Here is a 13,756-nt window from a genome sequence, read left to right as displayed (position 1 = left end):
AATATTTTGTCAGGGTTTTCTGATTCTACAAGTAGCACTGTGTCATCAGCGTACCACAAGCATTCACACCCTCCACTTCATCACACTGAGGCAGCAGAGTTTACCATTTACCAGATTTACTGCAGCACCTTACCAAGGCTCCTCAGACAGCACCTTCCAAACCCACGACCACTAGTATCTAGAAGGACAACGATAGCAAGATACCTGGGAACCCCACAACCTGCAAGTTCCCTCCAAGCGACTTACCACCCTGACTTGGAAATATATTGACCATTCCTTCACTGTCACTGGGTCAAAATCCTAGAACTCTCTCTAACAGCACTGTGGGTGTAACTATACCGCAGGGACTGCAGCAGTTCAGGAAGGCAGCTCAGCACCACCTTCTCAAGGGCAATTATTATGGGCAATAAATGTTGGCCTAGCCAATGATGCCCAGTTCCCGTGAATGAATTTTAAAAAGTTTATTATGTCCTTGCCTCCAATTTATACCCTGGAAGTATATCTAAATTCTCTGTGTATTTGTTCTCTGTACAGATTGAATAATTCTGGTGACGGTTCACATCTTTGCCATATTCCTCTTTTCCTGAAATGTAACTGAATGTCCATCTGCTAGTCTGATGCTCGATATTCGGCCCCAAGTCAGGATTCAGATAAATCTCACATCTTGAATGTTCTGTTGCAGTCTACTGGTGTCATCCTCACTGTTTACCACTCCTCCAACTTTGATTAACTTGCAAAAACAAAGGTTTTGAAGCCTGTTGCAGGCACAGGATCTGGGGGATTTGACCAGTACTGTAAGATGGTGTCGTTCAGGCACAGAAGAACCCTCAAGCCATCAATCATGATGGTTTGTAAATTATGCATGGTACCAATGAATATTCATTTTTAATTAATTCATTAATTTTAGTATTTACTTCAAAATAAAAGCTCATGGGTGTAGGCATTGGATAGATAGATGTTTGGTTAGCTAACAGGAAACTGAGAGTATGCATAAATGAGTAATTTTCTGGTTGGCAGGATGTAACGGGTGGTGTGCCACAGGGATCAGTGCAGGGGCCTCAACTTTTCACAAATTACTTAAATGACTTGGCGGAAAAGATTATTGGTATGGTTGCTAAATTTGCTGAAGACACAAAGATAGGTAGGAAAGTAAGTTGTAAATAGGACATAAGGAGGCTGCAATGGGAGATAGAGAGGTTAAGTGAGTGAGCAAAGGTCTGACAAATTCAGTATAATGTGGAAAAATGTTCATTTGTCCATTTTGGAAGGAAGAATAAAAAATAAGCTTATTTAAATGGGGAGAGATTGCAGAGCTCTGAGTTGCAGCGGAACCTGGGTGCCCCAGTGCAGGAATTGCAAAAGGTTAGTATGTAGGTACAGTGAGTAATTCAGAATTCAAATAGAGTGTTATCATTCATTGTGGAGGGAATGGAATAGAAAAGTAAGGAGGTTATGTTTAATTTGTGCAGGATACCAGTGAGGCCACATCTGGAGTACTGTGTCCAGGGTTGGTCTCTTTATTTAACATAGAACATTGAAATACAGCACAGAAGGAAGGCTATAAATGCATTTGAGGCAATTCGGAGAAGATTTACTGGATTAATACTGGAATGAGCGGGTTGTTTTATGAGGAAAGTCTGGACAGGCTGGACTTGTATCTGCTGGAGTTTAGAAAAGTAAGAGGTAACTTGATTGAAATATATCAGATCTTGAGAGCGCTTGACCAGGTGAATGTGAGAAGGATGTTTCCTCTTGTCAGTGAATCTAAAACTAGAGTAAGGGGTCACTTACAGCAGAAATAAGAACATAAGAACTGGGAGCAGGAGTAGGCCATCTGGCCCCTCGAGCCTGCTCAACCATTCAATGAGATCATGGCTGATCTTTTGTGGACTCAGCTCCACTTTCTGGCCCGAACACCATAACCCTTAATCCCTTTATTCTTCAAAAAACTAATTATTTATGTCAGAGAGTCATGAGTCTTTGGAATTCTCTTCCTCAAAAGGCAGTGGAAGCAGAGTCTTTGAATATCATTGAAGCAGAGCTCTATAGATTTTTGATAAGCAAGGGAGTGAAAGATTATCATGGGTAAGTCAGAATATGGATCAGTCACAATCTTATTAAATGGCACAGGCTTGAGGGGCTGAGTGGCCTCCTTCTGCTCTTAATTTGTTTATTATATATGTTCACATGTACCCTCCCAGGGGAGCCAGGTACACCCCAATGAAATGTTGATCATGTTGGGTTGGACAAAACTGACATTGAACTTACCGCTGCTTACTAAAGTAGATGGAGATCTTGTCCCCAGGTGAGTGCCATTGCATTCCTGGTTCAGCTCTGACCTTCATGCGTGATAGTTTGCATTCCTGCTCCTCTCTGATGATCTTTTCAGAGGACAGAGACTCCTTGGACTGACCAAAATGTGCAGCTGAAAACATAAAGAAAAGGTTTTAAAAATTGTTGCTCCCAAACTCAGTCTTCCTTTCCACCCTTTAATATTAAATAAAAACTCCAGTAGAATGTACAAGCATAATCTCTCTGAGACTCGCACTGCTCCAATAAGCCGATGCTGTTGAAGTGTGTTTCTATTACTCTATCAATTTCATTGAACAATTATACCCCTTTTCCCTAGAATCCCTACAGGGCAGAAGGAGGTCATTTGGCCCATCGAGTCTGCACTGACTCTCTGAAAGAGCACCCTACCTCGGGCCAGTACCCAGCCCTATCCCCGTAACCCCACCCAACCTGCACACCTTTTAATACCACCCTTCAAATACCCCTCAACCTCTTAAACTCAAGGGAATACAAGCTAACTTTATGCTGTCTTTCGTCATAATTTAATCTTTTGTGCCTGGATGTTATTATGCTCTCAGCACTGGATAAGTCACATCCCAAAATGGAAACTGACTTTTTAGACCCATAGCTTTTATTCTTTTGAGAAACCATGGAGGGCAGTTACTGAATAGATTTACTGGTGAACTTTTATCAAAAAAATAAACTATTTATGAAACAGGAAATTTGAACGATATGACACTCAACAAAAGGGTTGGAAAGATTTCAATGCAAACACCAGTAAATGAGTCAAATTAGACGATACCTTAACCCCAACTCTACCTTCACAGAAACATACAAATTCGCAAAAGTAACAATTTACAATATCTATCTTATCTTCTAGTATTCACGGTAAGTATGCAGTACAGTGGGCGGCCCAATGGTTATCACTGCTGCCCCACGGCGCTGAGGAGCCGAGTTCAATCCCGGCCCCGGGTCACTGTCCGTGTGGAGTTTGCACATTCTCCCCGTGTCTGCATGGGTTTCGCCCCCACAACCCAAAGATGTACAGGTTAAGTGGATTGGCCACGCTAAACTGCCCCTTAATTGGAAAAAAATAATTGGGTACTCTAAATTTTTTTTTTCAAAAAAGGAAATGAATGGCTGCCATGTTAGGTAGAACCTCGACTGAGCCCCTAATGGTGTCCTTGACCTTCTCCAAATGTAAGAACGACATGAGGTCATCCAAGCAAGTCGAGACACTGGCTGGAGCAGAAGATCCCCCCTTAATTAGAATAAATTTTAAAAAGTTATGCTATATATGTAAACCAATAGACAATGTCGGACACACCACACTCCAAAACCAAGGGCTGAATTTTCCCCAAAATGTGTCAGGTTCAATCAGAAAAGCGGTGTGTTTCTCCCCAGACAAACAGACGGGTTTCCTGACCAGATCTTCCCACACTTTGCCATTTTTAAAAAAGGGGTGCGTGTTTTGAGCTATCAATGGGGGCCTAAAACACGTTGGCAAGTCCGGCTTCACAGAGATCGGGGTGCCCCAAACTCACAGTGAAAGTAAAGCCCCCCCCAACCCCAGATCATTGGCATTGGGGCCCTCCCAATTGCCCTTTCAGGCACCCCCCCAGCACTGCCCCGTGCCATGTCCCAACTACCCAGGGGATACAATGGCCTCCTAGTCCCGCACCCCCGGTCTTGGTCATCACGTCTGGTCTCCATTTTTAGAGCCCAGCAGTGACACCTGCTGGCACCAAGCTGGAACAGCACGTTTTGGAAGATTAAGCCGATTTCGAATATTAAAATATATTCAAATGAATGGTCATAGATTATAGATCATAGAATTTACAGTGCAGAAGGAGGCCATTTGGCCCATCAAGTCTGCACCGGCTCTTACAAAGAGCACCCGACTCAAGCCCATGTATCTACCCCGTCCTCGTAAACCAGCAATCCACACTTAACATTTTTGGACACTAAGGGGCAATTTAGCATGGCCAATCCACCTAACCCACACATCTTTGGACTGTGGGAAGTTACCAGAGCACCTAGAGGAAACCCACGCAGACACTGAGAGAACGTGCAGACTCCGCACAGACAGTGACCATGCAGGGAATCGAACCTGGGACCCTGTAGCTGTGAAGCACCTGTGCTAACCACTATGCTACCGTGCTGCCCTAATCAGGTTCCCTCCCAGCCAACTACATCGGCCGGGAGGGCCCGGGAACGTGATGAACTGTTTTGCGCTGGCATAAATCCCGTTTCAGGCCTCTCCTTGAATTATCTTGACAGGAGGCTGAAAATTACCCCCGCCACAGTGAGAGATACCAAAGCAGATTTTACGGATTTCTCATCAAACTGCACACTATGCCCCCCACCCCGCCCACCCTAACGCTTGTTACGCCACGAGCCAACCGATCTCACTGCCTTTCTCACAAGGGCTTGAAGATCTCCTCTTGGAATTCTCTGCAAAATGACACTTTAACTCAGATATCTTCAACAAGGTTCCAGCTCTCTTTCTGATGTTCCTTTCCCCTGGATGACTACATGCATTCAAGCTTCACCTTCCAGATGTTTGGCAGTGCCCAGCAGAATTACACTGCTCCAAAGGCCACAGGAAGGAGTCACCAACTTTCAGCTGCCTCCTCAGATCTTTTGGCGACACTTAAGCTGACTCTGCTCCAAGTCTGCTTCCCAGAGCGCTGTCTCTTTCATTTGGAGTCTTTTTCTCTGCTCTTTACTTTTAACTTCACTTTACAGGACCTGTTTCAGATTCCTGTCCTTGTCCCTTACTGTCTTCTCGGTACCTTGTTCTGTCTGCGATGAATGTAGGAGTTTCAGATATATTGTATTCAATGTATTTGGTGCAGTAAGAGTTACAGCCTGGGTTAGTGTGTGACTGCTGCAGTCATGTTTTAAAATTCCTGGTTTGAAAGGGATCTGGGCATTTTTGAGGATATATGTGCAATTAAAGCATCATAAAAGTATGGGTCATAATTTATTCCAGCGCTGGATATTGTTTGCCGAAGTTGGATTGATGAAGTTTCATTTATAGATGAAGAGTTCCCTTGGGGTAGACAATTCGAGACATTGGCCGGAATTCACTGGCCACCAGGTTTCTCCATTCCAACAGCAGCACACCTCCGCTTGCGGGATTTCTAACAGCGTGGGGTGGTTTCAATAGAAATCGCATTGACAAATGGCGGGAGTAGAGAATCATGCTGCCAGCGAATGGCACACTGGCAAAGAACAAGCGGCTGGGATTCCGGAGAATCCAGCCCATTGTGTTTAGTTTTAGAAAGATGATGTAGTGCATGGGAGGAGCCGGGGTCTGAAGCAGTCGGGTGTTGAGGCTGCAGTTTAAGAAATTCCGCTTTGGTTGGAAGGTGAGCTGAGAAGCAGTTCCTGAAGAATATAGCCAGAGATTGTGCATTATTCTGACAGGTTATTAGGTCTCTCAAGCAGTCTCAGGGGATCTCTCTCTCTCAAAATGGGTCATCCAAGACATCTCTTTATAGCAAGTATTCCTGGGTCTGTTAACTATATTTAAAAGTGGATTTTGAGCTGAGATGGATTTTGTTTAAGTGGAAATAAAGATGGGCAGCACGGTGGCGCAGTGGGTTAGCCCTGCAGCCTCACGGCGCCGAGGTCCCAGGTTCGATCCCGGCTCTGGGTCACTGTCCGTGTGGAGTTTGCACATTCTCCCCGTGTTTGTGTGGGTTTCGCCCCCACAACCCAAAGATGTGCAGGCTAGGTGGATTGGCCACGCTAAATTGCCTCTTAATTGAAAAATGAATTGGATAATCTAAATTTATTTTTAAAAAAGAAAAAAAAAGATAGCAGTTAGTGTTTCATGTTATTGTTAAGCATTGTTTAACTGGTAATTGTAATTTATTATTTCTCTGAAACCAAGTGACAGATGTCACCAAAACCAACTTCCATGGATTTCTCAATTCCCTCCAGATGCTTGTCACACTGTGAGCTCACTGGTCTCACTAGAACTCTGTCTTCCACACAAGAGTTTCCAATCTCTGCTCTCGAAGAACATGCTTTGGAATCTTTTCCCAAACTATGCTTTCTCTTGGATGCCTTCACCAAGGATTCACCATCCAGGTTTTCAACCTCTCCTTTCGGTATTCCTCTGCCCTGGATCACCCCATGCATTCAAGCTTCCACACCATCTCTCAGCTATCCACCACATCAACAGAACACGACTGCTTCATGGGCAGTATTAAGGGGTCACCAACTTGTTCATCACCTCATATATCTGCCTTCTCGCAAGCCCACATCCCCAGGCCTGCAATTTGCAGCCCTTTCTTTAACTGCGAGTCTCTCTCTTGGCTCCTTACTTTAATTTCCTTGGACTTTATAGTCTTTCTGAGACTTTTCTCTGTACCATTCTCTGGTTTCTGGGACTTCCTGTTCTTCAGCTTCGGACTGGCTTTCTGTCCCTGTGCATTGTCCTGCCTACTCTAGCAGTGCCTATGGAATTATGCCCATCCCTAATTCCCCTTGAGAAGGTGGTGGTGAGTTGTCTTCTTGAATTGCACAGTTCATGTGGTGTAAGTACAGCCATGGTGATAGGAAGGGAGTTTCAGGATTTTGACCCAACACCAGTGAAGGAACGGCGATATAGTTCCAAGGGTTGTAACTGACTTTACAGAATCAAAGACTTGGAGGAGAACTACCAGGTTGTGGTGTTCCCATGTGTCTGCTACCCTTGTCCTTCTCGATGGCAGTGGCCATGGATTTGGAAGTTTCTGTCTGAGGAGCCTTGGTGAGTTGCTGCAGTGTTTCTTGTAGATGGTACACGTTGTTGCTACTGTGCACGCACAGCGGAGTGAGTAAATGTTTGTGGGTGGGATGCCAATCACGTGGGCTTCTTTGTCCTGGGTGGTGAAAAGTTTCTTCAGTGTTGTTGGAGTTGCACTCATCCAGGCAAAGGAACAGTATTCCACTAAACATGACTTGTGGACAGGTTTTGCGGAGTCGGGAGGTGAGTTACCCACTGCAGGATTCCTAGCCTCTTGCAGCCACAGTATTTACATGGCTAGTCCAGTTCAGTTCCGAATCAACGGTAACCCCCAGGATGTTGACAGAGAGGAAATTAAGTGATAGTAAAGTCATTGAATGTAATTTGCCACATGTCAGCCCTAGCCTGGATATTGCCCAGGTCTTGCTGCATTTGGACATGGACTCCCTCAGTGTCTGCGGAGTCGCGAATGGTGCTGAACATTGTGCAGTCATCAGTGATCATCCCCACTTTTGATCTTATGATGGAAGGAAGATCACTGATAAAGCAGCTGAAGATGGTTGGGTTTCGGCCATGATCCTGCGCATCTCCTGCACTGATGTCCAGGGACTGAGATGACTGACCTCCTACAACCGCAATCTTTTTCCTTTGTGACTCCAACAAGTGGAGCTTTTCCCCGATTCCCATTGACTCCAGTTTTGCGAGGGCTCCTTGATGTCACAGTCAGTTGATGCTGCCTTGATGTCAATGAAATGAAATGAAAATCGCTTATTGTCACGAGTAGGCTTCAAATGAAGTTACTGTGAAAAGCCCCTAGTCGCCACATTCCGGCGCCTGTTCGGGGAGGCTGTTATGGGAATTGAACCGTGCCTCTGGCCTGCTTTCAAAGCCAGCGAATTAGCCCTGTGCTAAACAGCCACGTCGCTCTCATCTCACCTCTGGAATTGAGCTGTTTTGTTCATGTTTGAACCAAGGCTGCAATGCGGTCAGGAGCTGAGGAACCTGAACTGAAATTTGATGAAGATTATGATTCCATTTTCTTACAATTAGCATTGGAATGAGTTCAGGTAATGTACGGAACCTTGTAGAACCTGTAACTGAAGGAAAATCCCATGCCTGTGGTTGGGGTACATGACGCTGTCAGTACAACTATGGGTTCTGATTGGTAGTGGTTCCCTGGCGAAGGCTGTGGCTCATAGTAACTCAGGTTTCTGCAGCTTCTGGGTCTCTGCTGATCTGAACCAGCTGAGCCCTTCAGGCGCGGAGCCTGCCACCTTCTGGACTGTGTGGGCTTGTACAACACGTGGTGCAGTTCCACAATGAACCATTGAACTGCAAAGTGTTGATATGAATAATTCATCAGCAGATTAACGTTTAATTCAATGTGATGTAATTAGGTCATTTACTGATAAACACATACTATGGCCTCTGGGGCTTAAAGGCCTGGCCTGCTCCATATCTCACTCCAATGTTTTCTTTTGCAGTACAGCTTAACAATGCAAAATGCAACGTATACACTCCGGGAAACATTTATCCAGCTGCATGAGAGGGGAGATCCCCACTCGGGCTGTTTGTGCAAGGAGAAGCTTGCTGTGTGATCAGCACACATTCCCTTTAAATCTTATCTGGCTGAGGGACTGGATCGGCCCTGACCTGCTGGATGTGTACGAGAACACGCTTCTGGCCAGGAGCACGTCAGAATCCACGAGGAAAGGCGTCATCATCTCCATTGACAAACGGAAGGGGGAAAGGGAATAATTTAGAAATTGGCGACCCATTTCACGATTGAATGTGGACTGTAAAATTCTGTCCAAGGTCATCACCAATTGGGTCAGGTCGGCTCTGGAGTTGGTGATTCACCCTGACCAGACCTGTGCTGTACACAACAGAAAGGTCTCTGATAGCCTCACGCTACTCAGTGATATGATCACCTATATGTGGTACAGGGGTGTGAATACCTTCAGCCTGGACCATGTGGAGGCCTTTGACAGAATATTGTGCACCCACATGATGGATGTGTTCTCCAAACTAGGGTTTGGGGAAAGATCCACAATTGTATCCAACTGCTCGAACAAACATCATTCGTGCAGTTTCAATCACCGAGTGGGAATCGGAAACCTTTCCAATTAAATCTTATGGTCCTTGTGGATTCTGACATGCGGCACGGTGGTTAGCACTGTTGCTTCACAGCTCCAGGGTCCCAGGTTCAATTCCCGGCTTGGGTCACTGTCTGTGCGGAGTCTGCACGTTCTCCCCGTGTCTGCGTGGGTTTCCTCCGGGTGCTCCGGTTTCCTCCCACAAGACCCGAAAGACGTGCTGTTAGGTGAATTGGACATTCTGAATTCACCCCGTCCCCAATGTTGTGAAGGATGGGTCTGGCCATGCGGCCTCAGAACGCTCCATTTAGCTGGACTGTGCAGGACCACCTGTCCCTTGTAGAATTATGGATGTAGAGAACTCTTTGACCACAAGTTAATCAGGCAGTGGTTGCACATAATGCCCCAGAGGTCCTTTGGGAAAAGGAGATGGTGGATCTTGCCAGATGGTTCCCTGAGCAAACCATCAAGGTGATTTGGCTGCATACCTCATCACCACAACATTCAAACAGGCACCAAAACCTAGCTTCGCTGATAGTGAGAAAGGCCTTTGTGTCAGATCGTTCCTACCCGCCCGGAATCTCACCCCATCTGCACGCTGCCCTCGAGGTGACTGGGGTGAGGAAGAGACTGTTGTCCACCTCCTGTGGAATGTGCTTTTGCAAAGAAGGCCTGGAGTAGGATGAGGTGTTTTTTGTCGAGGTCCATCCCGAGCTGCTCCGTGAGGGAAGGCTCTGTGCTCTCCGGGTTCTTCCCAGGAACGCACACCGAGACAAACATTAGCTGTTGCAAGAGGATCATTAACTCGGAAATTGGTCTTCGAATGCAAAGTGTTGTCCTGACCAAGTGTTACAAACTGACACATTCCAAAGCCCAGGACCAAGCTCTAAGGAATGCACTAAAGCTTGGGGCAGCCGCCGCAAAGGGTCAATGGGGGAAGGTCACTGACTAAGACCTTTTGGCCATAGCGAACTGAGGGGCTGGGAATTGTATAGAGCACCCGCTGTATGACTCACAGGGGCTGATTTAGCACAGTGGACTAAATCGCTGGCTTTTAAAGCAGACCCAGGCAGGCAAGCAGCGCGGGTTCAATTCCCTTATCAGCCTCCCTGAACAGGCGCCGGAATGTGGCGACTAGAGGCTTTTCACAGTAACTTCATTTGAAGCCTACTTGTGATAATAAGCAATTTTCATTTCATTTCATTGAAGGGCAGCACGGTGGCGCAGTGGTTAGCATTGCTGCCTCACGGCGCTGAGGTGCCGGGTTTGATCCTGGTCCCGGGTCACTGCCTGTGTGGAGTTTGCACATTTTCTCCGTGTCTGCGTGGGTTTCACCCCCACAACCCAAAGATGTGCAGGGTAGGTGGATTGGCCACGCTAAATTGCCCCTTAATTGGGAAAAAAATAATTGGGTACTCTAAATTTATTTTAAAAAAGATTCACGTAGAATGTACACAGTGAATATTACACATATCACAATTGTATCGCAGCACCTCAGAGTGCAACCAGATCCAGATAGACAACATAATTACTGTCGCACAATTTGTAATGACCATTTTGGAATATCTGTAACGTTTCTTTGACTGTATTGAAACACCTCAAGATGCAACACGATGTACGCAGAAAACCTGAAAACACTGATACTGTATCAGTGTTGTACGGTCTGGTGTATCAGTGTTGTACGGTCTGGTGTATCAGTGTTGTACGGTCTGGTGTATCAGTGTTGTGCGGTCTGGTGTATCAGTGTTGTATGGTCTGGTGTATCAGTGTTGTACGGTCTGATGTATCAGTGTTGTACGGTCTGGTGTATCAGTGTTGTATGGTCTGGTGTATCAGTGTTGTGCGGTCTGGTGTATCAGTGTTGTGCGGTCTGGTGTATCAGTGTTGTACGGTCTGGTGTATCAGTGTTGTACGGTCTGGTGTATCAGTGTTGTACGATCTGGTGTATCAGTGTTGTACGGTCTGGTGTATCATAAGAACATAAGAACTAGGAGCAGGAGTAGGCCATCTGGCCCCTCGAGCCTGCTCCGCCATTCAATTAGATCATGGCTGATCTTTTGTGGACTCAGCTCCACTTTCCGGCCAGAACACCATAACCCTTAATCCCTTTATTCTTCAAAAAACTATCTATCTTTACCTTAAAAACATGTAATGAAGGAACCTCAACTGCTTCACTGGGCAAGGAATTCCATAGATTCACAACCCTTTGTGTGAAGAAGTTCCTCCTAAACTCAGTCCTAAATCTACTTCCCCTTATTTTGAGGCTATGCCCCCTAGTTCTGCTGTCACCCGCCAGTGGAAACAACCTGCCCGCATCTATCCTATCTATTCCCTTCATAATTTTAAATGTTTCTATAAGATCCCCCCTCATCCTTCTAAATTCCAAAGAGTACAGTCCCAGTCTACTCAACCTCTCCTCATAATCCAACCCCTTCAGCTCTGGGATTAACCTAGTGAATCTCCTCTGCACACCCTCCAGCGCCAGTACGTCCTTTCTCAAGTAAGGAGACCAAAACTGAACACAATACTCCAGGTGTGGCCGCACTAACACCTTATACAATTGCAACATAACCTCCCTAGTCTTAAACTCCATCCCTCTAGCAATGAAGGACAAAATTCCATTTGCCTTCTTAATCACCTGTTGCACTTGTAAACCAACCTTCTGTGACTCATGCACTAGCACACCCAAGTCTCTCTGAACAGCGGCATGCTTTAATATTTTATCGTTTGAATAATAATCCCGTTTGCTGTTATTCCTACCAAAATGGATAACCTCACATTTGTCAACATTGTATTCCATCTGCCAGACCCGAGCCCATTCACTTAACCTATCCAAATCCCTCTGCAGACTTCCAGTATCCTCTGCACTTTTCGCTTTACCACTCGTATCAGTGTTGTGCGGTCTGATGTAACAGTGTTATATGGTCTGGTGTTTCAGTGTTCTACGTCTGATGTAACAGTGTTATATGGTCTGGTGTATCAGTGTTCTACGGTCTGATGTAACAGTGTTATATGGTCTGGTGTATCAGTGTTGTACGGTCTGATGTAACAGTGTTATATGGTCTGGTGTTTCAGTGTTCTACGTCTGATGTAACAGTGTTATATGGTCTGGTGTATCAGTGTTCTACGGTCTGATGTAACAGTGTTATATGGTCTGGTGTTTCAGTGTTCTACGTCTGATGTAACAGTGTTATATGGTCTGGTGTTTCAGTGTTCTACGTCTGATGTAACAGTGTTATATGGTTTGGTGTATCAGTGTTCTACGGTCTGATGTAACAGTGTTATACGGTCTGGTGTATCAGTGTAGTATAGTCTCTGGTAACAGTGTTGCACTCATTCCATCAACTTGTCTATGTTCTTTTGAGGTTCTAAACTGTCCTCCTCATAGTTCACAATGCTTCAAAGTTTTGTATTGTCCACAAAATGTGCACACCATGGTCTAGATCATTAATTTATATCAGGAAGAGCAAAGGTCCCAATATCAACCCTTGGGAACTCCACCAAAAGTCTTCATTTAGCCCCAAAAACATCCATGAACCAATACTCTCTGATCAGCCAGCTTTACAAGTCTGTTGTGCGGCACTATATCAAATACCTTTTAGAAGTTGACTTGTTAACAATGACTGATTTAACTGATGAACACTTTAGTGATAAATCTGCAGGATAATTTAGAGTCCCACCCAGACCAGGCAGCTGTGTTTTTTTCTGTTGGGTGAATTCAGCACTGTATCTGTGTGATCTATATTCTGGGGAGCCTAGAGTATCTCACCTTCACAATCCATCGTGAAGCAGGGGAGTAGACTGGGACAGACATCCTCCAGTGCAGAACAGAAGGAAGAAAATGCGTGGGGACCTTTCAAACAAAGTTTGTCCACAAAGGTTTCTGCCTGTTGGCCTCTACACTGCTGGGACACGATTTCCTGGTATTCTGCCAGGGAGAATACCTTGCAATTCACCAGGCGCTGTAGAATTTTGCTGATATCCAACTCTCTCCTGATTCTCTCGTGGTGATTTCTCAGCAACCTGATGTTCCTCTGTTGTACCCACGGTGACTGCTTGATTCTTCTCTCTGGCTTGCTCAGCAAGCGCAGTGTGGTGTCACGGGACATGTAGTCACTGAGAAATGAAATAAAATGTCTTTGTGGGATTTAGGATTCTGCTGATCAGCAAATAAAATGCATACTATTTGGCAGTTGGCAAGAGTGCCATATAGTGAGGTCTGTTTACGATGGATCTCTGACACAAACAAAGGCTGGAGCAGCCAAACACGGTGAGCTCACTCCGGGCTCAATGGGTAAGAGGATTATGACAAGTTCAGGATTTTGAATCATTCTCACCCACCATTAACTGATTAAGTCTGACTCATTGCATCAGGAATCTGCGCTCCTTGGTCAGGCTGACCTGAATCCACTCTTCAGTCTTGGAAAGGGAGGAAGTGGGAAGGGTGAATTTGTTCTCCAATTCTTTACTGTTCTCTTCTAAAGTATCTGTAATACATAATCCGCAGGCACTGACTCTCACTGGGGTACGGATCCCACACGCACTGACTCTCACTGGGGGACGGGTCCCACACACACTGACTTTCACTGGGGTACGGGTCCCACACACACTGACGCTCACTAGGGTA

The 13,756-nt window shown here is 45.5% G+C and overlaps 1 protein-coding gene across 6 annotated transcripts in view; it reads right to left on the bottom strand.

The window, feature by feature from the left end:
- LOC119956823 (tight junction protein ZO-1-like) overlaps positions 1-13,412 on the bottom strand; it is a 228,696-nt gene extending 215,284 nt beyond the window's left edge. For 3 of the 6 annotated variants that reach the window (XM_038784276.1, XM_038784279.1, XM_038784277.1), the window contains exons 1-2: positions 12,899-13,411; positions 2,269-2,425 (exon numbers count right to left, since the gene is read on the bottom strand). In XM_038784276.1, coding sequence (XP_038640204.1) covers positions 2,269-2,425; positions 12,899-13,238 — 497 coding nt within the window. In that variant the 5' untranslated portion in view covers positions 13,239-13,411. Of the gene's footprint in view, positions 1-2,268; positions 2,426-12,898 lie in introns of all 6 variants that reach the window. The other 3 variants (XM_038784280.1, XM_038784278.1, XM_038784281.1) reach the window with 3 other exon arrangements.
- Between the last annotated feature and the right edge of the window lie 344 nt (positions 13,413-13,756).

This window comes from Scyliorhinus canicula, chromosome 24, assembly GCF_902713615.1.
Source record: "Scyliorhinus canicula chromosome 24, sScyCan1.1, whole genome shotgun sequence".
In the NCBI taxonomy this organism is placed as follows: Eukaryota; Metazoa; Chordata; class Chondrichthyes; order Carcharhiniformes; family Scyliorhinidae; genus Scyliorhinus; species Scyliorhinus canicula.
This window is presented reverse-complemented; position numbering and strand designations above follow the sequence as displayed.